The 27,936-nt window shown below is 49.0% G+C and overlaps 1 protein-coding gene across 1 annotated transcript in view; it reads right to left on the bottom strand.

Annotated features, from left to right (window-relative positions):
• The window catches only part of LOC141473244 (S-adenosyl-L-methionine-dependent tRNA 4-demethylwyosine synthase TYW1-like), a 125,448-nt gene that overhangs the window by 46,490 nt on the left and 51,022 nt on the right, over positions 1-27,936 (bottom strand). Inside the window, exons 11-13 of the mRNA XM_074160656.1 lie at positions 24,017-24,126; positions 17,880-18,057; positions 13,567-13,702 (exon numbers count right to left, since the gene is read on the bottom strand). Coding sequence (XP_074016757.1) covers positions 13,567-13,702; positions 17,880-18,057; positions 24,017-24,126 — 424 coding nt within the window. The remainder of the gene's footprint in view (positions 1-13,566; positions 13,703-17,879; positions 18,058-24,016; positions 24,127-27,936) is intronic.

Raw genomic sequence — 27,936 nt, 5'->3', positions numbered from 1 at the left:
TCTGGTGATGGCTCCCCAAAGGCAGGGGAGATCAGGACCTTTTCCGCAGGGGCATCTCCAGCAGCTGCCGCCGCAGCGGGGACCTGCCATGCAGGCACCGAGTGACAAGCTCCTCATCCCGCTCCAGCTGCTGCTCCTCACCACAGAACGAGGATGAGCGCAGGAGCTCGGCCAGGAGCCGACCTGCTCGGCCACCTTGGCTCCATCCCACCTGCAAAACAGCCCCTTCGCCAGAGAGGGGAAAAACCCAGGAGAAACACTGATTTGCTTTGATCTGACCATAAAAATGATTTCTATTCAAGCTGAGCAGACACCTCAACTTTCTTCTGGGCTAGCACTTTGCGTGCAAGGTCACAGGATGCACCTCTAGTGGGAGGTGGCCCTGTCCATGGCAAGGGGGCTGGAAATAGATGGTCTTCGAGGTCCCTTCCAACCCAAACCATTCTATGGTTCTATGATGGGGCAGACACTTGCATCTGGTCACGTGTGGGAAAGAAGAGGCATCCAGAGACAGTCCTGTGACGGGGAAGAGCTGAAAACAATGAGTCTTTGGGACTTCCCAGAGCCTCCTTTCATTTCACAGTCCCCAAAGTGTCCCAGCTACAGCTCAACCCCATCATGTCCCTCTGGATCCAGGACCCGATGTCTCAGGCTGGGCTGCTTGGCCACAGAGGAGGGCAACCTGCAGTACCTGTTGTGGTGCTCCTGGAGAGGCACCATCCAAACGCATCACTTCACAGCACACGCTGTAACCCCGGCAGTGCGAGGAAGTGCTATGGTTTGAGGAACCCATAACAATTTACTGTCGTTTAGAGAATTCTTCTCTCACCCAATAACCCCTCCCCACCCAAGAAGGGGAACTGGGGAAAACAAAGAAACCCTAGGGTTGAAATATAAATAGATTTAATGGGATGAGACTAAATAATTAACAACAACACTAAAGAACCAACACTCATCCCAACACTAATATAAAATATACAAGAATTTTATGAGTAGGAAGCCGTGCACTCCCTGCAGGGACAGCCTGTGGGACCCTGCGAGCGCTGCGGCTTCGGGAAGAAGGGAAGGGCTTGGGGCTCCAGCACCGGGGCAAGGGGTTCTCAGGACCCCAGCCATCAAGGGAGAGAGAGAGAACTCCTCAGCAAACTTTCTAATTTCTATTGAATATGCCGTTCATGGTATGAAATAATCCTGTTGGCAGCTTGGGTCAAGTGCCCGGGTCTGGCTCCTCCTTGTCCCCGCACCCGAGGGGCTCAAAAACACTGAGACCTTCAAACCCGCACCCCAGAGCTGGCGATAAAGTAAATATTTTCACCAATTCAGATACTAGAATCTTCTAAAAGTGCAGTTTTCCCAAGCATTAGAAGAGAAGTTAGTCCTGTGTTACTCAAACCAGGACAGGAAGTCAAGAGAAGGACAATATGAAGAACAAAGTACGGACAAGGGGAGAACCCCAAAGAGGGTGACGAGGATGAATGTTTGCCTCAAACAATAACGTGCAAAGTATCTTAACACACAGACTGGGGAACTTAAAGAAAAAACCTGAATGGCATTTGTACGTGTTAAAAAAAGATAGTGAGGGATAAGAGCAGTTTAAAAACAGAGCCCGACTTCAGCCCAACGCTTCTGGCTACAGACTGAAGGGAACTTTCACCAGAGTCACTCCGGGTCCATGGAGGAGCCCAGTCTCCCCTGTGTCAGCTGCCGGGTGCTCGGGAGTGTTAAGCCATCCCAGCAGTTATTTATACACACAGCCAGAGCCTTGGATCCTTCCTTACAGACCTCTCTGGTTGGAAATCTTAGCTAGGAAAACAACATCCCCCCGAAATTTTGCAGGGCTCTAAGAGGATATTCCTCAAAATCAGCGGTTTTTGCTCAGCAACGGGGGATACAGGATGGAAGAATAAACTGCATATCCCTATAATAATGACGGTTGAAGGGAGCAATTGCAGGATAATGAGAAAGGAAGAGGCATCGTGTGGGTCAGGTGAATAGAGAATCCGTAATGTGACAAAGCATCAGCACTTTGAGGGGTGTAACTCAGACGGCGGTGACACAGACAGGATGGACACGTGGCCAACGGCACGGATTGTGGCTCCGCCGGGGCCTGGGAAGGGGTTATTGTATTTAAGAGAATAAACTGACACTCGTTCTCTCGGCAAACAACAAACCAGCAACGCAACTTCAAGAGTCAAGTGATGAAAGCAGAGACTAATCCGCCATAAAAACATAATTGCCTCGTTAAAAATCACTCTTGCAGTCTGCGAAGCAAAGGATTTATAATATTTTTCTTCTGGGTTTTGTCCAAACCATCTCAAAATAGAACTGAAAGCCCCCCTGCGATTTGCAGAAAATCCTGCCCATTTTATTTAACAAAGCACAACATAAACAAGGAGTCTGAAATAGATTTCTTTCTTATTGATTAAACCATCCCTGCAAACCTACTGCTCTTGGAAAGCCCTAACTTGGGCGCTCGGCTCTAAAGTAACAAACATTATGGGAAGGTAAATAAGCTTCACACATTTTAACCGCCCGTTCTATTAAAGGGCAGAGCTCCAGCGTGAGCTGGGGACTGGGAGCGTTCCTGGATGGTGCTGGGGCAGAGCCTGATGTGCCAGGAGGTGACGTGGGGAGAGGGGACATGCATGGGAAGGATGCTCCGAAGGGGCAGGTTTGTAAAAGCAGCCCCTGAACAGCCCCCGGATGATGCTCTGCAACACACTCGGGGTCCGGAGATCAATCCTGCTGCAGCAAAACCGCTGTTTGCCAGTGGCCACCATTAGCCCCCTCCAAACACTCCCCGTGCTCAGCTGCAGCACTGGGAGCCTTTAGCAGCTCCCACAGGCTTTTTGTCGGGCTTTTTGTTTTGAGTCATTCCTCTCCAAGCTTCAGCCTGGAGGAGCTGGACTCCTTCCAGTTCCCACTGGTTTACAGGATTAATCCCTACGCATATACTCGAGGAAATCTGTAGAGCATCACTGCTTCAGAGCGGGCAGGGATATTTGAGCTCCTCAGCCCTCGCCCCATCATTTCCATCTGCTGAGAGTTTGCCCCTGTCCCACAGCCAGGTCACCACCATGGAGCGGCGCCTGGAGACACTGCAGACTGGGAGCTCGCAGCCGAGAATCCCTCCTGCTGGCAAAGGAACCGCTGCTACCCTTCTGTGCAGCGCCTGGGTCCCCTTGCAGCCGCACGAGGACGTGCCCAGCAATCCCCTGCAGGCAACCATCTCTCCTGTCGTGACATGTTGAAACCCACTACAAGCTCCTTCACATGTGCCAGGTGACCGTCACGGACTGCACCCCCGATCTGGACAGCTTATACCTACTGGAGGGACATCCCTGTGGACCCCCCTCTAAAAGGGACAGTGGTGGGCAAGGTTCATCTCTTCTCAGTCCCGTCCCTGCGTGTGATGTGCTCTCAAATGCAAGGACATGGCCATGAAGTAACTGTTCATCGCCGAAAGCTACCAGATATTGAAGCACCACACAGAATGTTAGAGCCATCACTTGCTACTGCACAGCATCCTGCTGTCCCCACCTCACTCCCAGTGTGGGACTGTCCCCACCTCACGTCAAGCATGGGATGGCTCCATCAGATTCATGCATGAAACTGGAGCACTTAGAGCAGAATCAGAAGGATGTGCTCAATGCAACAGAGCTTGGGTGAAGAAGGAAAGAGAATTAACCTCTTAATGCAAACTGTAGAAGTAGCCCAAAGTCACGGCAAGAACCAGGGCTGGTGTCAGGGTCCAAACACCACGTCTCACTCCCACAGAGCCACGGGGGAGCAGCTTTGTGAACCCACCCAAGTGCGAGCCTTGGGCATGAGGCACCTTGTGTTGCTGCTGCTGAGCACCATCTCCTCGCCCGGTTTCACCGAGGCACAGCTTCAGCTGCTAAATGACGTTACAGCTGGGGAAGGTGGGGATCGGCCTCTCTGGCAGCCTGGACAGAAACGGCAACTTTCAATTTGGTGAACTGCCGGCACGGCCGGAGCTTTGGCAGGAAGGCAGCCTAGCAAACTATGGATGGAGACGATGCTGTGCTATGTAGTCTTTACCTTCTATAAAGGGGTCTGAATCCAATCTGTAACAGAGTAATAAAACCTTACATATTTCAAAGGTATCCATGAACCTGACGTATGGATTGAAAAGTTATGTTGCTTCTTAACAAAAAAAAAAATCACACCAAAGGATTTAACAAAGTCCTGATTGTCTCTGGATGCACAGCACAACAACTGCTCCCGCTTGAGGAGCCTGCCTTGGGGGGTACATGCTTGATATCACCTGAAACTCTGATATCTCAAATTAAAACATTCTTTTAGAGACCCAGTCTCCACAAAAAGCCTTTAGATCCTCCTACTTTCACACAAAGTTGGGCTCTTCAGAAGAGCCCTCGAGGGAGACAAGGCTCCTCCAGATTGTGAAGCAAATTTCAACACAAAGCCTGAATGAGATAAAGGCAATGGAGCAGAGACAGATTTTTCCAGGTCTGTAAACAGTCGCATTGGCACCATGGACCATCAGCTCTCCCCTCCCAGGGCTCACCACCACCCATACGCTCTGTGCTCCTCTGCTCTTAGAGCTAAGCAGTTAGAAGAGATCCTTTCCCGTGCCTCTAATGTCAGCTCCTCCACCAAACAGATCTACGAGCAGCCAAGCGCTCTTCTGGGACAACAAGAAAGGGAGGTCCCCGAACCAGTCAGCACAGTAATTGCACTCGACTATTGCACTTAGAAAGGGCTGAACAAGTTTGACAGAAGCCGAGCTCACCATCACGAAAGGCCTTCATTGTGTAAAAACTGAAAAATAAATCACCTTTGGTTTGCCAGTTTGCTTTGACCTTTTGTCACTGACTAATTACCAGCTTTCGCTACTTAAGCGTGTACAAGACAATAAACTCCACAAGTTTATACAGAAGATGCTCCAGCAGTTTAGCAGCTTCAGAGGAGAGTCTGAATCCACGTGTTGTAGTTCCTGCAATTCGTACATTGGCAAATCCAACGGCATTTTCATCCAAGGAGGAAATGATGGACTTGGCTCTCAAGCCCACAACTTGCAAGTCAACAAGGCTCCAGATGGGTCCCTCCAGCAGCTCCGGAAACAAGGGATGGGGATGTGGTTTGGGAGGTCACAAACCACCCCCCCAGTCACAGGCACCATCTACAGCCACCAGCAAGTGGACAAAGTTACACATACCCAACTGGCACCACCAGCTCCCTTTGGGTTTTTAAGGGTGGAGAGCAATAAAAAGGAATGGGGCCAAGGCACAAACATCTCCGTGAAGAAGGAAAACCAGCTCTCCTGTGGATTAGCTGATTTCTTGCTAAAAGTCAATCTACCAAAGGGAGTTTGGGGTCAGGTTCTGCTCTTGCTGGCACTTGGGTAACCCAAAGCAGCTGAAGAGGGAGCCAAGTAAGGAGATCACTGACAAGTCGAGCACTGACGACACGACCGTTCCCTGAGCTCTATTGCCACCTGCTGCAGGATCCTGACCTAAAGGAGAACCAGAGGAAGAGACCGAGCGCTCCTCAGCTGCTCCAGCCCCAAACCAACTAAATTAGGTGAAATCACTTTCAGCAGCAGTTTGAGCCAAGCCCGCTGACCTCACCGAGCAGAGGAGAGCCCTCCCAGAGCCCACCCTACCAGACGACACGCAGCACTGAACAGCCCTGGGGCACTGAGTCCATGTGTCATCCCAGCTCCTTCTGCAAGGCAGGACCCAGCAGTGTTGCCTCCATCACCTGAACACACTGGCACGACTCAGGCCATAGCAGCTACCCCTTCCAAGAGGATTTACAAGAATGGCTGGAGAGCAGCCCTAAGCAGAAGGACTTGAGGGTATTGGCGGATGACAAGCTCAATGTGACCCAGCAACATGTGCTGGTAGCCCGGAAAGCCCCCTGCATCCTGGGCTGCATCCCCAGCAGCGTGGCCAGCAGGGCGAGGGGGGGGATTCCACCCTTCTGCTCTGCTCTGGGGAGACCCCCTGCCCAGTGCTGCCTCCACTCTGGGGCCACCAACAGCACAAGGACATGAACCTGTTGGAGCGGGGCCAGAGGAGGCCACGGAGATGCTGGGAGGGCTGGAGCCCCTCTGCTGTGAGGACAGGCTGAGAGAGTTGGGGGGGTTCAGCCTGGAGAAGAGAAGGCTCCGGGGAGACCTTAGAGCCCCTTCCAGTCCCTCAAGGGGCTCCAGGAAAGCTCTTGATCAAGGAGTGGAGCCACAGGACGAGGGAGAATGGTTTGACACTGAAAGAGGGGAGATTGAGATGAGATCTCAGGAAGAAATTCTTTGCTGTGAGGGTGGTGAGAGCCTAGCCCAGGTTGCCCAGAGAAGCTGTGGCTGCCCCATCCCTGGAGGGGTTCAAGGCCAGGTTGGACGGAGCTTTGAGCAACCTGGTCTGGTGGGAGGTGTCCCTGCCCAGGGCAGGTGGGTAGCACTGGATGGTCTTTAAGGTCCCTTCCAACCATTCGATTCCACGATTTCTCACCCCCTCCAAAGCAGAAAGTCCTCCTGATTTTATTTGACTTGCACAACTCCATCAGTAGGTTTCCTCTGCTCAGGAGCACCAGCACAACCGTTACCACAGTCCCATAAAATCCATTTTCTTGTTTGCAGTGTATTCGCCTCAATTCTACACTCACCATCCGCGACACTCTTGCAGATGCTTTGTCAACTCATCTTTCCTGAAATGTCAAATGAATAGATTCAATGAACCCATTACGGGCTTCTAATCTCAATCATCCTGCTTGAGCCATTGCTAATCGGTCGGTGAGTAGAGAAACCCAGGAGCTCATGCATCCAGCAGACTGGGATATTATGCAACGCTCTGCACAATCCCAATCTATGGCATTTGGCCCGGTTACTTCAGCTTTATAGGCTTAAATAAAAACATGTTTTAAAATAAAGTGCAGATACAACTTCCCTTTGCCTACTTGCCACAAGCAGAATTCTAGGCTTGCTCTTTCCTTTTTTAAGAGCTCGCATAACCCCCCCCACACACACTCTCTCTTCTCGGGGTGCTTTTACATGAAGTCTCCTGCTCCATTTCACAGCTAAAGAATGAAAAAGTGAGAAGACGTTACCCGAGACCACGAAGCCTGCTGGGGGAGCTGGGAGTTCTGCCTCCCAAAGCCAAGCCCCAGGAACCAGCCCTTTGCTAGCGATTGGGTTAATAAATACCAGAAGGGCTGGAAGGGGGAATAGAGACTGGTTTGCTCCAAAAGTCAAGTCTGGCATCTCTCATGGAGCCTTTTGCCTCCAGGCAAAAGAAAGATCTTGTTTAATAACGGGTAAGAATAGCAAATGCTTCTGAAACTGTAAGGAGCAGAAAAGGCAGGCAAGCGAAATAATGTGTTAAGGAGTGAAAGAGAAGAGTGAACCTGAAAGAGGACAATGAGGAGGAGGAGGGCCCTCTGTTCCTCCCATTTAGATTTCATAGCTCGAAGCCCATTTCCAAAAGACATGGGAAGCGGGAGAAGTTCCACCAAACAACGCGGGTGGCAGCGGGGCAGCCCCTCTGCAGCCGTAACCGCTCCCCCCTGGCAAGACCAAGGCCTGGCCACCCCAAACCACCCGGCAATAACGAGGAGACGGGACTGATGTGGGACAACAGACAAAGCATCAGACGAGGGCTAAGACAACATGGATTTTGCCCCCACCTCTGGCTGAGGGTTTCTGGGTGACCGGAGACACCCTGCCTCCCCCCGGCCTCGCTCTCTTTCTTTGGAAGACAGGCAGTAACGGCCAGCAGCTTGGAATTACGTATCATTTTGATTGCAGAGTGCGTATATGAACATTTTTCCCCCTTTTTCAAGCAAACCAAGAGGTACTGGAACAGACAGAAGAAATAAGATTTCACTCCCTCCGCAGCCAAGAATCTCGCTGAAGCCTCACTTGGATTGCTGCTGGCTGTAAGCTGAACTGAAAGGAAATGATGTATTTCAGCAACAGTAACTTAATATTAAACACGGTACCTTTGTAACACTCATCATATTGCATTTCCAAAGGCTTACACCAGAAGTCTCATTAGCAAAATTATTAAAACAAGCACACAGCTGGTGGAGAGCATTTACGGTGCAGAAGAGTCAAATTCTTCTAAATTTATAGTGGCAAAATTGATTACTGATTCTTACATCTGTTGCAAATTTTACATTTAAATTCTCCTTAAAAAGTCACTTTGCTCAGAAACATCAGACTCGGCGACAAAGCAGTTCCCCTCCCCCAGGAACCACATAAATAATCTCCACGCAAATCAAATGTGCTCTTTCCATAACAGCAATTGTTACTGTCATATCATATAACAAGCACTAAAACGTGCTTAAGGTGTAACTCGACGTATTTACACCAACTTTATAATCCCACAGAAGCCGGGGTAACTTTGAAGAAAGGATCACGTCGGAGAAAAAAAAAAGACTAAAGTAAACAGCACCAGCTGCAAGACTGAGAATGTTTAAATGTGCAAAATGCATCTTCCTCCCCCAGCGCTGTCGCAGGAGGTACCTGTAAAGCAGCAAACGCGGAGCTGGGAGATGGTAACAGGAGAGGGTTTTATAATTCAAGCCCTTTCTCTGGACAAACCATCTCCAGCACCTTCCAGCGAGGAGTGCACAGCCACAGGCGCCAAATCCACGCGCTGTCAAATATGTGATATCCTAAGATGAGCAGAGCTAAGAATTTCCCTTTTTGGTCCTTTTTTTAATAAAGAAAAAAAAAAAAAGCCATTTGCTACTCCTCACCCACAGAGCCGTGACCCTGTTGCTCTATGAAATCTTAATTCCCTTGAAGCAGAAAAAGATTGAGGGCAGTGTTTTACCCCAGATCTAAAGCGAGAGCTGTGTACGATGTCTACAGACACAAGTCTAACTGAAATCCAGAAAGTGCCAATAAGTCATTTCTTTTGCTTTTTGTGACCTTCCTGGAAGGACAGGAGGGATAAGATTCTGCTTCATCATCAGTTCCTGCAGTGCCATAACATCTATTAACCTAACGGGTTTTTTTCCCTGTTTGCTTCGTGCGTGGCTCCAGTCTGCTGGAGAGAACATTGGCACCCGGCCCCTCAAAGGTAAAGCAGCTCAGCGATGCCCGCTCGGTGCCCGGCAGCACAGCCAGGACCGTGAGGGACAGCAGGTCGAGCAGATTGGACAGGATTTATCACCATTAAGTCAAGAAGACACAGACAGAAGAGGTGGCACCGCATCAAGGTTGGATGATGCTCCTCAAAGCACGAGTGACTCCAGGGACCTTCTTCCCAGTGCTCAGCAAGGCCACGAACATCCATCGACCAGCAGCCACTTGCTTCAAGAGGTGTCTTACTCTCTCAACTGGTGGAAAAAGCGTGCCCAGAGACGTTGTAATCACAGAATGGTGGGGGTTGGAAGGGATCTCTGGTGATCACCCAGTCCAACCCCCTGCCAGAGCAGGGTCACTCAGAGCAGGTTGGACAGGAACGCGTACAGTTGGGTTTGAATATCTCCAGAGAAGGAGACTCCACACCCTCTCTGGGCAGCCTCTTCCAGGGCTCTGCCACCCTCACAGCAAAGAAGTTGAGATGTGTTGAGATGTGTTGAGATGGAATTTCCCATGTTCCCGTTGCCCCTTGTCCTGTCACCGGGCCCCACTGAGAAGATTCTGACCCTGTCCTCTTGCCACCCGCCCTTTAGATATTGATAATGTAATGTTGAATCACAAATGGGGCATGTTCTGCTGGTACGTCCATCACCATCTTTTCTCCAGTCATTGCCAGAGGCCTTGGGGAGAAACCTGTGAGCGCTTTTGCCATACTGGCTCCCCCCCACTTCATTTCTCAGCAACTCAGTGAGGGGTTCCCAGTTGTCTCAGTCGATACCCCCATCACTTGAGAAAACACTTGGTGATTTATGGACAATCACAAGAACAACAGTTTTCAAAGTTTCTCAACCTGCAGAACCCAGTGTAGGAACACTGAGGGAAACAGCACAAAGTCAAAACACAAATGGATCACGAGTCGCAGACGCTGCTGGAGGGTGAGAGCTCACAGAACAATCACTTCCTTATTTTCTCGCTCAGACAGCACACCTTTGGTTCATGGTATTTCCGAAAAAAGCATCAGCTTGAGCACAGAATTTCAAGGGATGGAAAATCTACCTCTTCCCTCCTGCACTTCTGGACCCTCATCATTAATTTGTACCTCGTTCCTCATTTGGCTACAGCGTTACGAAGCAGCGATGGCTGGAGGAAAGGCCTTTCAACCACTGAAGAGAGATCCGGAGGATGAGAAAGAGGACTCGGAGCCCCACAGCGTCCTCCAAGTGCTTGTCTGTGGAGTAAAGTCACCTCTCAATCGTTGTTCTGAACTCCAGGCTGTCAGAGGACGAGGCTACGAGACTTCTCAAACGTGACGTTTGGAAAGGGCACAGTCTAAATTGCACTCGTTAACATCTTTCTTTTTCTTCTCCATTTAATTTGGAGGCCAGAAGACACATGACAAGAAACAAATGGAGCCTTCTGGGAGCCTGCCTGCTGTCTAACACAAACTCCTCAAAAAAACCATTTCTTAGCATTGAAAATTTAACATGAAGATCATCTCAATGAGAATGACTCCAGAAAGGATAAAACTTGTTCCAAATCCTAGTGGACAAAGAGGGTCTTTTTCACTTTGCTGCAGAAAGAAATACCACCAAAGGTTTTTGTCTTTTATTCCTGAACTTCCCTCGGAAATGCTGTAGCAACGAATCACCAACGTGCTGTATGAGGCTGTCAAACCATACTGGGAACAATTCATTATTAAATTCACTCCTTTATTAAGGGCTAAAGAACTTTGTGCAGAACTTCAGTCAAAGTAATGAAATCCATTATCAGTAGAACCATCTCACTGAGGCAACAGATTTGAAACACACCTTTTTGCCCAGGCCCTTCCACTTCTATTTTTAACGAGAATCAGCCTATTTTTTGCTGGCAGGGAAAAGAACAGCCAAGAAGGGGATCCTCACTCCTTTCTCACCAAGGACCTTGTCCTCTCCTCTTCCTTTCTCCCACTTGTCTATTTGGATCATTAGCGTTTTGCAGCAGGACCTGTCCCCAAGCACCATCCCCGCGGCAGCCGGTGGCCACAGCAGCCAGTGGGCTAACGCTGCAGGAACAGCACTTGCCAAACACCCCAATGGCAACCACAGCGAGGTACAACTTGTGGTTTTATAAACTCCCTTGGCACAGCTCAAACCTATCCATGAGTCTCATCAGCAGTGACTCACCTCGGCCGCAGGGCCAGGCCGTCTCAGCCTCGGGAGGATTGAAAAAGCCTGGATGGTTTATCGGGCAGCGGGAAAATCTGGGACTTGTGTTTTGTTTCCAGATCCATTAGCATCACTTCCCCAACACAGTGCACCAGCTTTCACCACCTCTCGTTCATCCCAGTCCCACAGAGCAGGGCTTGAATTTAGGCATTGAGCTGGGCATGTTCTGTTTGGAGAAGAGGAGGCTGAGGGGGGACCTCATTGCCCTCTACAACTCCCTGAAAGGAGGGTGTAGAGAGGTGGGTGTTGGCCTCTTCTCCCAAGGGAATAATGACAGGACCAGGGGAAATGGTCTGAAGTTGCGGCAGGGGAGGTTTAGATTAGATATCAGGAAGAATTACTTTACTGAGAGAGTGGTCAGGCACTGGCACAGCCTGCCCAGGGAGGTGGTGGAGTTGCCATCCCTGGAGGTATTTAAGGAATGTGTAGACGTGGCACTTCAGGGCATGCTCTAGTGCCCGAGATTGTTGGGTTGTGTCTGTTTGTGGGTGGGGTGTGGTTGTGGGCATTTGGTTTGGTTTTGGTGTTGGTGTTCTGGGATTTTTTGGGTGTGGGTGTTTTTTTTTTTTTTGTTGGTTGGACTCGATGATCTCAAAGGTCCCATCCAACCAAAAATATTCTGTGATTCTGTGAATTCAGAGGTAACACCAAGCAACGCGCTCAGAAGGGAAACAGGAAGGTGCTTCTGCCCAGAAGCAGGTCAAGATAATTCTGGGGTACCAGAACCATGTATGACATTAAGAGAATAGCCTAACAGACAGCTTCCCCAAGACTTCCTGCCGTCCCCCATGTGAGATGACACAATCTGCAGCTGAGCAGAGCAGTGTCTCACCAACTGGAGTAACTATTAATTGGCTCTTGTGTTATCAGTGTTTCAAGGACCCTTCAAAGTGCAGTTGCTGCGAGGGGAAAATGCACCTGCTGGTTGAGCTACTTTTTCCTCTCCTCATCACCTTGACCAGGGTATTTTTAGCCGTACGGACAGACTTGCCAATACTTTCACCTTGAATTCTTCGCAAGGAAATCTCTGACAACGCACAGCAGTGAATGAACCACATCTATCCGGGGGCAAGAGGGGCAGAAGGAAAGAAGTGATGGGCAAAAGCAAGATCCCAAAAAGACTTTTTCGGTATTTTTGCCTTCGATATTTTAGGTCCTCTTCTTTCCACAGGCTCCTCTATTCACAGAGAGGACGTAGTAAGTTTCTACCTGATTCAAGTAAGCTCAGTTTGGCCTGAGGTCTTCCTTAACAAGCCAACAGGGTGGCACACAAGCAGCTTGATCAAGCCCCTCACATGCCATTGCAGGAGAAACTGTCACTCAGTTACACCGAGTCTCCCAGATCTACTACTGTAAGTACCTGTGGCAGAAAACGGTCCAACATTGTCATCTCAGGAGGCAGAAAAACCTCATTATTCAAATGAAACAGTCTCTCCTGTCTGTTCATCTCAGCAGGTAACACGTCAGCTTCTGCCAAATCAGTAAACAGAAGCACTTGCTTCCATCAGAGCGCGGGATCCGGAAATGAGAGGGAAGACACGCTCACGGAGCACCGTTCTTATTAATTCATGTGATGCTGGGACCACGAGTGCTTCATTAATTACTGCAAAGACTGTTACACGGCAGACTAAGCTCTGAGCTGACAGCAGCAGACACGGTCCCGCAGGCCCTGGGGTCACTGTTCTGCTGCCTCATGGACACAAACTATGACAAACCACTGACAGGGTAAAGGGCTGCCCTCGCTACTTTGTTCAGATCTACTGTTTGGAGTAAATATTCCAGAAATAAGGAGCTTTCTATCTAGCAGGAGGGTGACCAGAGCTGGTAAACTCCAGCACACGCATTTTAATGTCCTTTACGTACTACGATTGCAAGGGAACCTTTGAGAACCAGCACTAAGTGCCACACGGGGATTTATGACTCTTCCCAGGCTTTCCCGAATTCCCAGTTTTCTTCCAGCAGCCTGATTTGGGTGTACAGGCTTCATCAGGAAATCCTTTTCCTATTGTATAATCTCTTCATCTCTCATAGCATCTTATATTTACTGTCCCATTTGACACACTTGCCGCTCTCCTGTTGTCATTAAGTGTTTCCCCACATGGAAAACTGATCAAACTTGCCAGACTTCATACACCTTCACGTACAAAACACGTAAATACGCTCCCAAGACACCCAGAACCCACTTCGTGGCCCATCTTCAGCCTCTCAAGTCTTCTACGTTTGTCCTGAGTAGGTAAGGTGCGGCAGGAAGAAAAAAAAATATTTAAAAATACATTCTTAAGTAGGTACCTTTTCAGACAAGGCCTTTAGACTGTCTAGAAACCTCTGCCAGAAATCCTTGAAGAGGGGCCGATCGATCCTCTTCAGGCTCTCTCTGGTGCTCGCGTCCACGCTGACGTACAGCTGAGTTACTGGCTCGAGGTTCCTTGGAAATGAGAAGGAGAAGGGAATTGTTGTTTTCAGACATTACCGTTAGCTGGATTCCTGTTTTCCTACCAAAGCACACATGAAATACAGTATCTCTGAACGAGCTGCTCTGCAGGTCCAGTAGCGGCAGTGACTATGCAGTATTGACAGGGAAAGCCATCAAAGGCCAGTGGTTCATCTCCACCAAGTGAGCGTCACCTTAACGGTGAGATGTTACAACCTATTTTCAACAAATAACACACCCCAAAGCTGAGAACGTCACACACAGAGGCCTTGGCTGACATTTCCATTATCTTTCCCTCACTGAACTGGAACACACTCCATTCCGAAAGGCCTCCCAACGCAGGCTGCTGGGGGTTCACGCCGGGCACCGAGAGCTCTGCTTCTCACCACAGCCCCCACGGTTAAAAAACCATAAAGCTCAGTCCCTTCCCCAAGTTCTACTTGCCCCAGCCCATGCAAAAATAACCCCATTCAATAGAAATTCAGCCAGTTTCTCCTGCTGGACACGTTGAACTTACCTGACCTGCAGCTGGCAGGATCAGTCAAATAATCTTTTGAAGGGAAATCAAAGCTGTTTAGAAAATAAACCCAAGCACAATCCCCCCAATGTGTTCTCCTTCCACTTCCAAGGCTCTTATTTCATATAAATCCTGCGATATAGTCTTTCTGGTCACATAATGCTGGTGAGCACAGCATCTGTGAGCCCAACACCGGTAACTTCTCAAAAGATTAAACCTGCTCTGCCGCGAGAAGAGCCCGGGTTGAGCCTAATCCCTTCCCTAAAGCCCCAGGGAATAAAGGAGCAGCAGCGAGGCCGCAGCCCATTAGCGGCGGGATAATGAAGGGCATTAAGAGGAAGAACCTAAAATGAGTTCCCGTGTCACAGACAAAGCTGATAAAGGCACTGAGTGTAACAGACACCGACACCTCGGAGCATCTTCCGCCCCATGTCCCCGAGACGAAGTGACAGCACCCAAATTGCACCATGTAACTCTCTCCCTCCTAACAGCTTTAGGACAATGTTTTCCAAGCGGTTTTTTGTGCATTCTGTTAATGAACAGGCCACAGTCCCAGCCTGATTGGGTTCTTTATAGAAGCTGAGAAGAAATTAGAAACTATTGTTCAGCTGCCAAACAGTGCCACCTAAAAATACACCAAACCCCCTGCCCTCCCCGAAGGTGACAAAGGGACAAGAACCGTCCAGGATGAGATCGAGCAGAGCTCTGAGCATCCAGAAAAATCCACTTAACATGGGCACTCAAACAACCTATCTGAACACACTCTTACTATATTTATTTAGACAGAATAATGAAATAGCCAGAACACATTTAACATTTTAAGGTTTAAAACCCCTGTTTTGTAAACAAGCTTCTCTGGATGGGCAGCCCAAAGCCACAGTCTCCAAAAATGACCAAATGTTCTAGGTGTAAGTGGATTGAAGTGTTCAGTTTCAAAGAACACAGCCAAAATACTCTTGTCTTTACTTAATGCTGCATTTGCCTAATTAAAAGGGGCCCCACTGAAGATGGAGCGAGTGATTCTCAAAACACGAGCTGAGAAAAATCATCTCTGCTCTGAGGATCTCAATCTTAAGGACAGGCAAGAGCCAGACTCACTGTTGTACTGGAGAAAATTAAGGAATTAGAAGAGATCCCAGGGAGGGGTTCCTGCCCCATGGTGCTCCAAAACAGAGCGGTCCCAGTGCTCTGCCATGGCCAGGACTGGAGCCAGGATGGACTCATGCACGCTCTGCTGCAGGGGGACAAGGACAAGGGGCAGCCACGGGTCCAGCCAGCACCAGGGAGCAGCAGAGCACACACTGATGTTCCCAAAACACAGCTACATTTCGTAATTAACAGGAAATTGAGTTGCATGGTACTAGGATGGATTTTCCAATGTTCCTCCTTAATTTTTGGTTGCCATTTCCAATCTAGCTTAGGCAGCTGAGATCGCATCCAGGAGATCAAATTCACAGCATTTATCACATAGGAGCTTGGGCAGGAACCACGGCCGAGGAGAGCAGCACAGCTCCAGAGCAATAAATTGCCTTCAGGCCACCAGCCACGAGGGGGTTTCAGCAGCCAGACAGGACACAGCCCAAGTCAATGATACAGAGACCAGAACCAGCAACATAATAAAAATGAGCGTTTTCTTATGAGCCATAATAAGCATCTGCTCACTATTATTGTTATTGACGCTCATAAATGCAAACACATACGCAAGGGTCCTCATTCCCAGCCTCTAATCAGGAACAAGAGGAGGAAGAGGACGAGAGCCAGGTAACTGCTCCATACGAGCTCCTGGGCCATAAAACCTCTTTCCCTTGATGAAAACACGTGTGTGCCTGGAGGCAGACGGAGCTGGGGTCCGAATACAGGAGGAGGAAGAGAGGAGAGAGGAAGGCAGAGGCTGGAGACCCAGCCAGGGGGGCAGCAGAGCCCTAAACCCAGGCCACGCTCCCCATTGGTGTGCTGCTGCCTATTTTAGGACTAACTTTTAAACTTCAGCTCCCCTCTGCTGACAGCGGAAGCGTTGAGCTCGGTGCACACTTCAGCTCCCATATTAAGCAAATAGTTTGCTTTGATGAGCCAAAGATCAGTTGCAGTTTTTAAGACAGCAAGACCAGCATTTTATCACTTGCCTTTTTGTTTCTCTTCAAAAAATATTCAGCAGATCCTAAGAAATGCAAGCTTCAAAATATAGTCTGTGCTCTTTTTAAAATGCTATTTTTAGGAAAGAGCAATTTCTGTCTATCAGGCACATAATACATGACTTAAAGTAACTTGATTACACAATTATTCAATCATTTGGAATGCCTTTGTAGTGTATAATTACTCACTCAAAAACTGCATGCCCTCCCCCCTCGCTGCCACACTCAGACCAGGAGAAGGAAGGGGAAAGGAAGCTCTCACAGAAAGCGCTAACACGGAGAGGCACCGAGAACGAGTGACAAGGGACATAACCATGCCACCCTGTGCACAGCCTTGCTGCTGTGCTCACCAAACGCCGGGACTGGGCTTTGTTGGTGTTATCAGCTGACGATATTCCGACAGGTTCCCAACCACCCTGCAGCTGCCTTTCCTTCCTACATCCCTTCAGATGTCGTTAAAAGCAGCCCAGATGCTCAGGAACATCAGAAACGGGGAATTTTTGCCTTTCTAAAGACTTTCAGAGTTCATTAAGATGTTTTGAACGTTCAGCCTCAGTCCCTTTGAGCAGGAGGTTAAACACCACTGATGCCACTTTTGCAGATTAGTATGTACTTTTCACCTTTTCTTATAGAATCATAGAATGGTTTGGGTTTGGCTGGACCTTAAAGATGATCCAGTGCCACCCCCTGCCCTGGGCAGGGACACCTCCCACCAGACCAGGTTGTTCCAAGCCCCATCCAACCTGGCCTTGAACCCCTCCAGGGATGGGGCAGCCACAGCTTCTCTGGGCAACCTGGGCCAGGCTCTCACCACCCTCACAGCAGAGAGTTTCTTCCTGAGATCTCACCTACATCTCCCCTCTTTCAGTCTGAAGCCATTACCCCTCGTCCTACCACTACATGCCCTCGTGAAAAATCTGCAACCTGCTCTAGGTAGATCTACTCTGGCAGGGGGTTGGACTAGATGATCTCCAGAGGTCCCTCCCAACGCCATAGCATTCTGGGATTCTGTGATAGGATTGTCATCCTGCACTCGGGGTCCTGCTGGAGATGCTGGGCTGTGCAGATCTCTGGTTTGAGCCGTTACGGTTGGTCTTACAGGTTTAGAGCAAAGATGAGACCGCAGGAGAAGCACACAAACCAAAGAGGCCATTTCTGAGTTCCACCGCTGCTCTGGCTGTGGGGAACATTCACACCAGTTATCCCTGTCCCCAGGCACAACACGCAGCTCACTCGCCACTCCCCTCCCCTCGCGCCTCCAGCAGGCACTATATTACATTCTCTTCACTTTCCGAAGTAATCACACCTTGTCTAAGAGACACAGGAAAGAAAATCAAACTGGGGGAGAGAAAGAGATGAGAAAGAGCATGGGGAGATTAAGGTTAAAATCAAAGAGATGCCTAGTGGGCTTCTTCCTTGTCAGTGCTCACGCAGCGCTGGCTCTGATGAGCGATAAAATGGAATTAAAACACAGGTCAGCACTCACATGTTTTAGCAGGAAGGTATTTTGTCCAGCTCTTACCTAATCTCATCCGGGAACTGGGCGTTTGTAACCAGAAAACTAGAGATGCTGTGCTGGTGCAGGAGCTTCACGAACCGGTTGATCTCCGGGTACATGATGGGCTCTCCCACCAGCGAGAGGGCGCAGTGCTTCGCTGCCATCGCTTCCTCCAACCGATCTGCTCTCACCCCCAACACGCCTGCAAAGAGAGGGAAAACGGGCTTAAATCAACTAAACCCCATCCCAAACCATGCGTCTGTACCTAGAATACACCCTGGGACAAGGAAGACTGAGCAAGACCAGCTGGAGCCCTTCTGAACCCGAGGGGACACCAGGCCACAGCCAGCACCCACTAAGGGATGGTCCAGCAACGTTTGAGCCAAGCTCTCCATCACCAAGAACTCAGTGACACTGCCTGAGCACCGAGACAGAAACACTAGAGACAGTTTAATGCCACTTCCAGCAGGCGTCTTAAAGAAGACCCGGTTATGTCTGTCTGCGTTGCCGACCCCCCGTGGTCCCCCAGTCCCACGGAGACCAGCTCCCCAGAGGGGCTGGGAACACTTCCCCCGGCGGAGCACCAACCACCAGCTCTGAATCCGTGTGGCCACCACAGGAAATAGAACTCTACAAAGGATGTGTTCAAAAAGAAAACCCAACACACGACACTGTCCTGAACAGGGAGAGACGTTTCAGCACAAAGAAGAATACACACGGAGCTCAGCTGTAGCGTCCAGGTGAAAACACCTTCTGCAGGTTCAGCCCGAGTGACATCAGTGACACCCACGGGAGGGCAGGGCGGAGGCGGATCCTCCTCTAGCCCATCCGCATCCGACCGAGCGCTCAGGACCGCGTGTGAAATCCTCTGACTACAAATAAGCTTTTGTTCCAAATATGTCACTTCGCATTTCCTTGACGTGCCTTGATGTACTCGAATAAAATCTGAGGTTTTAGATTGGGGCTGGTTGGCTTTAAAAAACAGAAAGACTTGGGTTTGAAACCCAGTCCTCGGCTCACCTCTGGCTGCCGAGAGGCTGGAGCTCCAGCAGTAGAGAAAATTACATGCTCTGCTGCAAAGCCGAGATAAAAAGAGGTGTTTGTGGATGTTGCTTCAGCCGCACGTAGAAAAGCTGGTTTGCGATGAGGGCGAAGCTTCGCGCACGTGAAAGCAGCCGGGCTGGGACCTGAGCAAGTGACGGGACTAATGGCTACCCCGCAGAGACCCGACAGCGCTAAATGAGAACTTCATTTGAAAAGAAGGCAGCATCTAAACCACACACTGAGATTAAAGGGCTAACTTTTGTATTCCTAAAGCTACTGTAAGTCATTTTTTTGAATTAATTAATTTCCCTCAGCATCTTCCAATTGGACTACGATAATTAGCGCCAGCTTTATAAGCAGAGAGGAAAAAAAATTCCAACAGCACGTCCAATTTGAGAGTAACTTTCTCAAAACAGTTTACATCAGATCTGGCACGTAGTAAATTCACTCCCGAGGAGGGCAGAGGTTTTGTATGCAGTCGTTTGACCATATAAATCACCGGCAGACAGGGATAAACTAACCAGGATTAGTGGGTATTGCAGGGAGCACACGCTCTCCTGCACGTTTGGCTGCCCAATGGTGACAGCCTAAACCTCTGCTCCTGCGTGAGCCTCCGCCTGTCCTCAGTCCACCATCTCCAGCAGAGTCAGAGCCGGGCAAGTTTTGTACAGAATGCAGCAGGTCCAACACGGGAGCAGGAGCTGGGAGCTGCAGGAACCCGAGGAGCCCCTGCAAGAGGCGGCGGTGAAGAGCTTGGCGCTCCTGCCAAACTCAGGTCTCAGCAGAGCCCGCAGCCAAGCCCCCTCGATCCGCACGTCTCCTTTGGGAAGCTGATTCCAGCTGCTCTCCCACGGGTGTGCTTCAATTTGGGAAAGAAAAGCAGGATCTGGCACACCTCCCTGGAGAAGCTGGTTGTTGGCTTCGGGTACCCCTCTGCAAGCACCTGTAACACGAGTCACCACAAGTGCCTGGAGATGGGGGCGACAAGGAACCTGTTTTACCCGCTCTTAGAGCGCGACACACAGGTAGCATCAGGATTTCTTGGTTCAGGTCATGAGTTTTTGTTTGCTCGTTCTTCCCTAAGTTGTATCATCAGAGACTCCCGCTCTCTGAGTTTTGAATTATGCTTCCATTCTGTGAGTGCCCTTCACAAGGGCACAGAGATTTACTAGTCGCTACCCAGAAAACGTATCCATCAAATAAACTGCTCCCCACCTTCCCCCCTCAGCTCCCTGACAGCACCATGTCTCCCCATCAGTTACTCTTTAAAAGAGAATTATGTGACATTAACTAACGTCTATGGTCTTCAAAATCAGTACAAACTATGGCAACAATAAAAGAGAAGATGACATAGCATCATCTCTGAAAGCACATGCAGGGACTCTTACAGGACAGAGGGCTGTCCTCGAGGATGGAGGGTTCCCAAGAACCCTTCTGTTCCTTCAAGGAAGATCTCATTTCCACTACAATGCGTGGAATTAATAAAGCATCAGATTAGCTCTCCATTTCCTTTGGAGATGGCTGTATGTGCGTACCCGAACGCAAACCTGTGGTACTTGGAAAAAAAAAACCAAACAAGCCAATTTATTCAAAGAGCACTTTGAATAGATGCTTCCCTGAGCAGCAACACCAGAGACTCCAGAGCCCCGAGGGCTCTCCAGCCAAGACACCTTCCCCGTCCCCTGCCCAGGCTTTGGGGTGGTTGGTGGGGTCTGGGTGGGTGGGCATTTTTGTTTCCTTTTAAAATCAATCATAATAAAATCCAACCTAACTACTCGTGGAGCGCAGCGAAGTTTGCTGGAAGCAGAGTCACGTTTTCTGCCCGAGGCAGCTCCAGCCTGGCCCGGAGCCCGGAGCCGTCACCGCAGGCAGGGGACACGGCGCGTCCCAGCCCTCCCCGCCGGCAGCCACCCCACAGAGCTGGGCTCCGGTCGCTGTCGCTGATCCTGCTCTAACCGCATTTCCACAGGCACCTCAGGGAAGCGACAACGTAAGAGTCACAAAAATCTAACACTGAGCGACTGGGGGTTTTTTTACTGATTTTTCTTCTCCTTAATAAACCTTCCGCTTTCCGGCTCCCGAGACAGGAAGCATGTTGCCATCTATCACTCTGAACAAGTAACACATCTTTTATTTTTCCGCTTTGCAGCACAGTTCTGGTCCAACGCCACCTATTTATGTTTTTTTTTTTTAAGTCTTTCTCCCTTCACAGTTCCAGATCAAGGGTAACTGTGCTGAGGATGCACACCCGAGTTTCAAGGAATATTTACAAATTTGTTTAATAAGCTGCAAAAAGAAAGAATTGGGATGTCCTTACGGGCCTCTTCACACTTCGGAAATATTTTAAGATGCTGCCAAGTCCATCTATCATCTCTCTGTCTCCCCAGCCCCGTTCGGGAAGGTTCGGGGGCAGTGAGGGAAGGAGGGGGTTATTCCTTAGTCTGAAGTTGGGTTTAGGCAGATTCCTGCGCTCGGCTTTCAGAAGGCTTTCGAGCATCTGCAAAGTAACTTTTGCTTTTCACCTTTCTTTAGTGCAAACAACACGCGTTTCTGCCCTACAGGGGCAACACCTCCATCACCCCACACCAGCACCGCACAGCTCGGGGGCAACACACCCTCAACTCCCCCGGCGGCTGCGGGCAGACCCAGCCACTGCTTTAAACACGCGGCTTCTGCCTAAGAAAATATAAATGGCTGTTTTGAGTCAAGTCCTGCCTCATGAAAAGGAGGGGGGTCGTTATTGTTACTGATAACCAGGTCTAGTTAGAATCATAGAACTGTCTGGGTTGGAAGGGACCCTTCAGACCATCAAGTCCAACCATCAACCCAACACTGCCAAACCCACCACTAACCCGTGTTCCTCAGCACCACGTCTGCCCGGCTTTTAAATACCTCCAGGGATGGTGACTCCACCACTGCCCTGGGCAGCCTCTTCCAACCCTTTCGCTGAAGAAATTTTTCCTAATATCCATCCTGAACCTCCCCTGGCACAACCTGAGGCCGTTTCCTCTTGTCCCATCACCTGTTCATTGGGAGAAGAGACCGACCCCCCCCGGCTACACCCTCCTTCCAGGGAGTTGCAGAGAGCGAGAAGGTCTCCCCTCAGCCTCCTTTTCTCCAGGCTGAACACCCCCAGCTCCCTCAGCCGCTCCTCACAAGACTTGGTCTCCAGACCCCTCACCGGCTCCATTGCCCTTCTCTGGACCCGCTCCAGCCCCTCAATATCTTTCTTGCTGTGAGGGGCCCGGAACCGGACACAGTATCCGAGGTGGGGCCTCACCAGTGCAGGGGGACAATCACTGACCCAGTCCTGCTGGCCACACTGTTCCTGTTGGCCTTCCTGGCCACCTGGCCACGCTGCTGGCTCACATTCAGCTGCTGTCAACCAACACCCCCAGGTCCTTTTCCCCCGGGCAGCTCCAGCCACTCTTCCCCAGCCTGGAGCGTCCATGGGGTTGGTGTGACCCAAGGGCAGGACCCGGCACTTGGCCTTGTTGAAACTCATCCCATTGGCCTCAGCCCATCGATCCAGCCTGTCCAGATCCCTCTGCAGAGTCTTCCTACCCTCAAGGAGATCAGCGCTCCCCACCCAACTTGGTGTCCTCTGCAAACTGACTGTGGCTGAACTCAATCCCCTCGTCCAGGTTATTGATAAAGATAATAAAGAGAACTGGCCTCAGTACTGAGCCCTGGGGAACACCACTTGTGACTGGCCATCAACTGGATTTAACTCCATTCACCACCAGTACTCCTGTCCAAGCCATGGGCAGCCAGTTTCTCCAGGAGCATGCTGTGGGAAACCATATCAAAGGCCTTACTAAAGTCCAGCTGAAAAAAATCCACAGCCTTTCTCTCATCCACCAAGGGGTCGCTTTGTCACAGAAGGTGATGAGGTTTGTCAAGCAGGACCTGCCTTTCATGAACCCCTGCTGGCTGGGCCTGATCCCCTGGTTGTCCTTCACGTGCCACACAATGGCACTCTGGACGGTCTGTTCTTCTGGCTGCTCCCCTCCCAGTCCAGCACTGGAAGGAGCTGCCGCTCCTACGGAACCGGCTTCCCTGGAGCTGCTGGTCTAAGAGCATGAGATGATTCAAACAAGCCACCTGATGAAAACGAAGCTCATGAGGCCCTAAAACTTGAATTATTTTTCTTGCTATTTTATAACTCCAGTGAATGAGACAGAGCAACCCCGCTCTGCTGACAGAAGGGGGTTTTGCCTGTCACATTTTTAATCCATTGGGTTCTCTCTGTGCACGGCCAACATAAACAAACGGGTTCCCAAAGTGACAGCCAAGACTAAGGCTCATCTTGCACATTTTATGGTTGCTTCATTCCACTCCTGCTGCTCCATGGCCTCCACTGTCAGAAAGGAAGAGCCGAGTCCTAGACCCGTCCTGCCAAGCTGGGCAGCCCTCCCGGCACACACAGCTGCCCTGGCAGGTAACCAAGTTTATCACATCTGGGGAAAAAAAATAAAATAGATACATAACAAATAAATAACACACACACTTCCTTTGAGAAGCAAAATCCAGTAGTTTTCAGAGGTGCTGTGTAACTGCAGCTTCAGTCACAAACAGATGGAATGAATAATCCCTGAAAATATTAACACCCTGAATGCTACCGCTCACTCCTGAATGAGAAAAATACAATCTAGAAGTTTCAGAGCCAACACAAAAGCTCCCAGGGAATTAAAGCTGGGCAGTGTATTTCCTATCAGGTTAGAGGTTGATTCCTTTTGCCATCGACCTGCCCCCACTTTTACACAAGAATCAAAATTCCTCACCATCCAGACCAGCTTTAGCCACCACGGAAACCTCTGTGTGCAGCGAGGAAAAGGCTACAGCAACCACCGAGACGCACAAGAGGCAACTCCACTCTGCTCCCTCGAGGCAGCAGTAAATACTCAAAGGCTGACTCGTGTTCTAGTGTCAACAACAAGGCAGAACATCTCAGAACACAGTAAATGCGCCACAAGAGTTTCTTCTCACCCATCTTTCCCATATTATAAATCTCGTGCCTCCTTCCCAGTATTTCCCAGACGACCAGAACTTTGAAGATGCTACTGCTGGTTACCTTCCAAAAGCATCATTAACAGGGAAGAGGTGGAAGAAGTTACCTTTGAACTGCTTGATCATATTCTGATGGTTCTCAATAGCCTCCTGCAAGATCATTTCGGGTTGGTCCATCTTCCATCTCCACTCTGTGCCCACGGGGTTTGTATGATGTCTGAAGGGAAAATAGACAGTTATCTGCTGCTGTTTGTAACACACGTGTAAGAAGCCATCTGTCGCCCTGAGGACTTAGGCATTGTTTAATAATATTAAATATTAGGCATTGTTTAATAATATTAAAAGCAACAAGAAATTCTCAGCAATATCCTGCTTCTGACACAACTTTCAGGTGTCACCCTTGACCACCATTCTTGTACCCCTCTCCTTCCAGGCTCTGGTCTCCCCAGAAGGAGGAATAGACCTTGCAGTTTATATTAAACGTAACATAACTATTTTGAACCACAAGTGAAAGGTTTCTAAGCTAAAGTGATGGTCTGCAGCCACAAAAACCTCTGTAAAGAAAGGAAAACTGGTTCTACCTCCTCTTCTGGTCAATCTCCCAGATTTACTCAACTAAGGCTTCTCATGACTTCGGAGATCTACCCCCACAATACTGAAACCCAAATGCAAAACCTGAAATTAAAATGCTAATTTCTCTGAGCCACGCAGATTGCCAGATAAAAAACCCCACTGATCTTCCATCTGAGGGACAGCTTGTGTCACATCGGGTTGGGAAGCCAACCTTGCCCACCCAGAAAGGAACACTCTACCCATATTTTGTTTTCTTCAAAACCAGAAAAAGCCTACCAGGTGCTTGGGTGGATTTGCCTGGAAAGATACCTGGAGTTTCACCCTATTCCCTATTTCATTAGCATAAGAAGATGTTTACAAAGCCATTGTCATCTGGAAAAAAAGCATCCAAACCAGTAAATGAAATATTAGAAGCAGCTGGTGTGGTACCCATCATGGGCCCACCTGGGCAAACACGACCCGGAGAGATCCTGTAGGAGGGCACAGGCCTCTCCCTAGTGGGAGGGATTTCCCACTAACCTCGCTGTACTTAGACTGGTATCAAACAGGGGTAATTCAGCCTTTAACTATCATTCTAAGAAAATCAATGTATTTCTGTGCTTTCACCTCCTCCTTCTCTCCATCTTCTCCTGCTTTTTTTCCAAAATACGCTACAAAACTTCCTCTGCTTTTCCCCTACCGATTCTACTGCAGCTCTAGAATAATTTATTAATACAAGAGCAGCATGTTTCACGGTGTCTTTCAAAATAGCACTATTGGATTAACAAAGCTCTGGACAAGAAAACAAGATCAAGCAATATGTACTCCTGAAATTCTGTTTTCTGGCCAGTTGATCTCTGTTTCCTGTCCACGCTCCATCATCCCGGGAAGTCAGCCCCAGAGAGGGCGGAGGTTTCCTGCCGTATTCAGCCTTCCAGCTACGGGGGCACGAGGACAGGATGCCCAGCATTTAACTCGAGGAGAAGAGACCAAGGGAAGCTCTTTCTGAGAAGGCAGTAGCCGGTCCAGCGCTCACTGAAGACAATCAAAAGACTCCCGCTGACTGCTCCAAGTGAGAAACACCCGCAGCTCCACACTTTGACAGGGCTAAAACACACAACTTCTAGACCCAGCATCAATAAAAACAGCCCTTTGGCCCAAACATTTCTTCATCCACTTCAAGAGCAGAGATTCAAACGCTGATCTCAAACTGCTTTGCCCTCTCAAAGATCCTTTAAGCTAAAACAGCTTTGCTTTTTGAATTTCCTCCTTTTTTTCTTTTCCCCCGTCTGCCAACATGGAAAGTTTTCTGAATGCCAACTATAAAAGGCATTTATAAAACTCTTACATGTTTAACTACATAACTTGTACCTTGTATATTTAATAGGGCAAGTTGGCAGAAAATCAATAGGCTCTGGACAGCTATTAATTATCAGTGTCTAACAGTCCTTGAATTTTTACACATTCTAACTGTTTAATAAACATACCAGGTCATGCCTGCAAAGCAGCTTATTTGGCAAAAAGCAGTTTTTCTTCTAATAGGGGAGAAAAAGCAACGTCTTGTGGATGATGAGATTGTTTCACAGTCCCTGGCACAGAGAGAATGTCACTGTCACCTTCCCATTGCCCCGTGGGCTCGGTGATCCCTTGCATCACCTGCCTCACCAGTGACCCCAGGCTGGAGCAGGTCATTGTGCCTGGCGTTCCTTCCTTTCCAAAAATAACACCAGCAAAAAGAAAAAAAATCTCACTCAAACCCACACAGACCAGAAAACACTTATTTTATTCAAGATTTCAGGTGTGAACCAGGTTTGATTTGATACTTCAGAGACAAGATGTTCCTGCAACAGCACCCCCAAGACTGTGCAGAAGGTGATGGGGAGCTCCCAGCTCACTCCTGCTCCCTCCTGGCTAACGAGGTTGCCTCCCATCCAGCTTTAATTGCATTCTCATCAGACCTATGATCTACCAGCAGGATTTGCTAGCATCACCAAAGTGTCCCTGGCCATCAGTCAGACCTCTGTGACGGTGTATTGTTCAGTGGGGCAGCGCATCCCCCTCCCCGATCCCTTGTGTTTTATTTTTATTTATTTATTTATTATTTTTTATTTATTTTATTTTTAATAAATCAGATTTTGCTTGATACCCTCTTTTAAAAATATTTGCTCTCTTCTGCAAGCAATGCTTAGTATGTGAAGTCTTTCAAGAAATGTTGAGGGAAAATGCAGCACAGGGATAAAGTACCATTTACTCAAGTGATGTTGAAAACTGAGGGGGAACATGAAGGTGAGGAAACGCTGGTGGCAGCGATCCCCAAAGGACAGAGCTCGTGGCTCCCAGGAAGGGACAGGAAGGAAAGAGCAGAACAAACCCAAGAAAGTTCAAGAAAGGAGACTTCAGTGAGCCCTGAGAACCGGTGGGTGAGACCCCACAGGAGAAGAGTTTAAGGGCAAAGGAGTTCAGGGGAAGCGGCAGGTGTTTTAGACCCTATTAAGACAATAAAAAGCAAAGATATGAAGAGTAACAGGAAACCAATCCGGCAGGATCACAGGTTCTTCTGCAACCCTGCGATCTTCCAGCTGAAAATAAACGGAAGAGCACAAGAACACAGAGTCATAATCAGAAAGGTGAAGGCAGAAAATGAGGTACAACTCGCATAGGACATCCAAAAGGGCGAACAAGAAAGACTCTCCCTATAATGATGTGAGGAGGAAGAGGAAGACCAAGGAAAACGCTTGTCCAACACACAAGCAAACAATGTCTAATGTTTCTGTGTGATGAGAAGAAAACTGTTTGCACCTTTTCTTCTACTTTTTCCCAACGGCGACGGGAAGAGCCCAGACTGGACCAGGAAAAGGACAGGTTACAGATACTAAATCGAAATGATATGTTTTCACTCAGATGGTTTACGTTGGATGAACTGGCTGACAGTATCAGAGTTGCTGGCAATAAGCTGAAAGTTTGTGAGTAGCACATAAAAGTGATTTAAAACACACTGGAAAAATGCAAATGCGAGGCCCACTTTAGCAGGAGCCAAAGATTTCTACACCGGCCCCTTTCAACTTCCAGTTCCTCAGGACATACTGGATTTAATGAGTGCGTGAGCCCCAGAACACAGAACAGCCACCATGAACGTGCTGAGAACGTTTCATGCCAAGGCCACTACTGGTCCTTGTAGGCAAAGGGAAAGAAGAAACTGAGCTTCTGACACCACCTTACCCAATATTGTCATAATCTGCCCAAGAAACGCTCTGTAGTAGCACTGTTCTGTAAGAAAGCACTAATCGGCGTGGAAAACTTGAATCCACTGGTTCAGTGTGAGACTAGATCTACTCCAAAAGGCACCTCCAGGGTTGTGTCCTGGTCTGCTCCTATTCAGCATGTCCCCAGAGTTGGATGATGGCTCAGGAGGCCACATTTGAGGTGGAACCAACCCAGCTGGAGATGCCAACTCAGGGAGGACAACATGCAATTA

The sequence above is a fragment of the Numenius arquata genome, chromosome 18 (assembly GCF_964106895.1).
Source record: "Numenius arquata chromosome 18, bNumArq3.hap1.1, whole genome shotgun sequence".
Taxonomy (NCBI): domain Eukaryota; kingdom Metazoa; phylum Chordata; class Aves; order Charadriiformes; family Scolopacidae; genus Numenius; species Numenius arquata.
The sequence above is the reverse complement of the archived record's forward strand: the minus strand, read 5'-3'. Positions and strand labels throughout refer to the sequence as shown.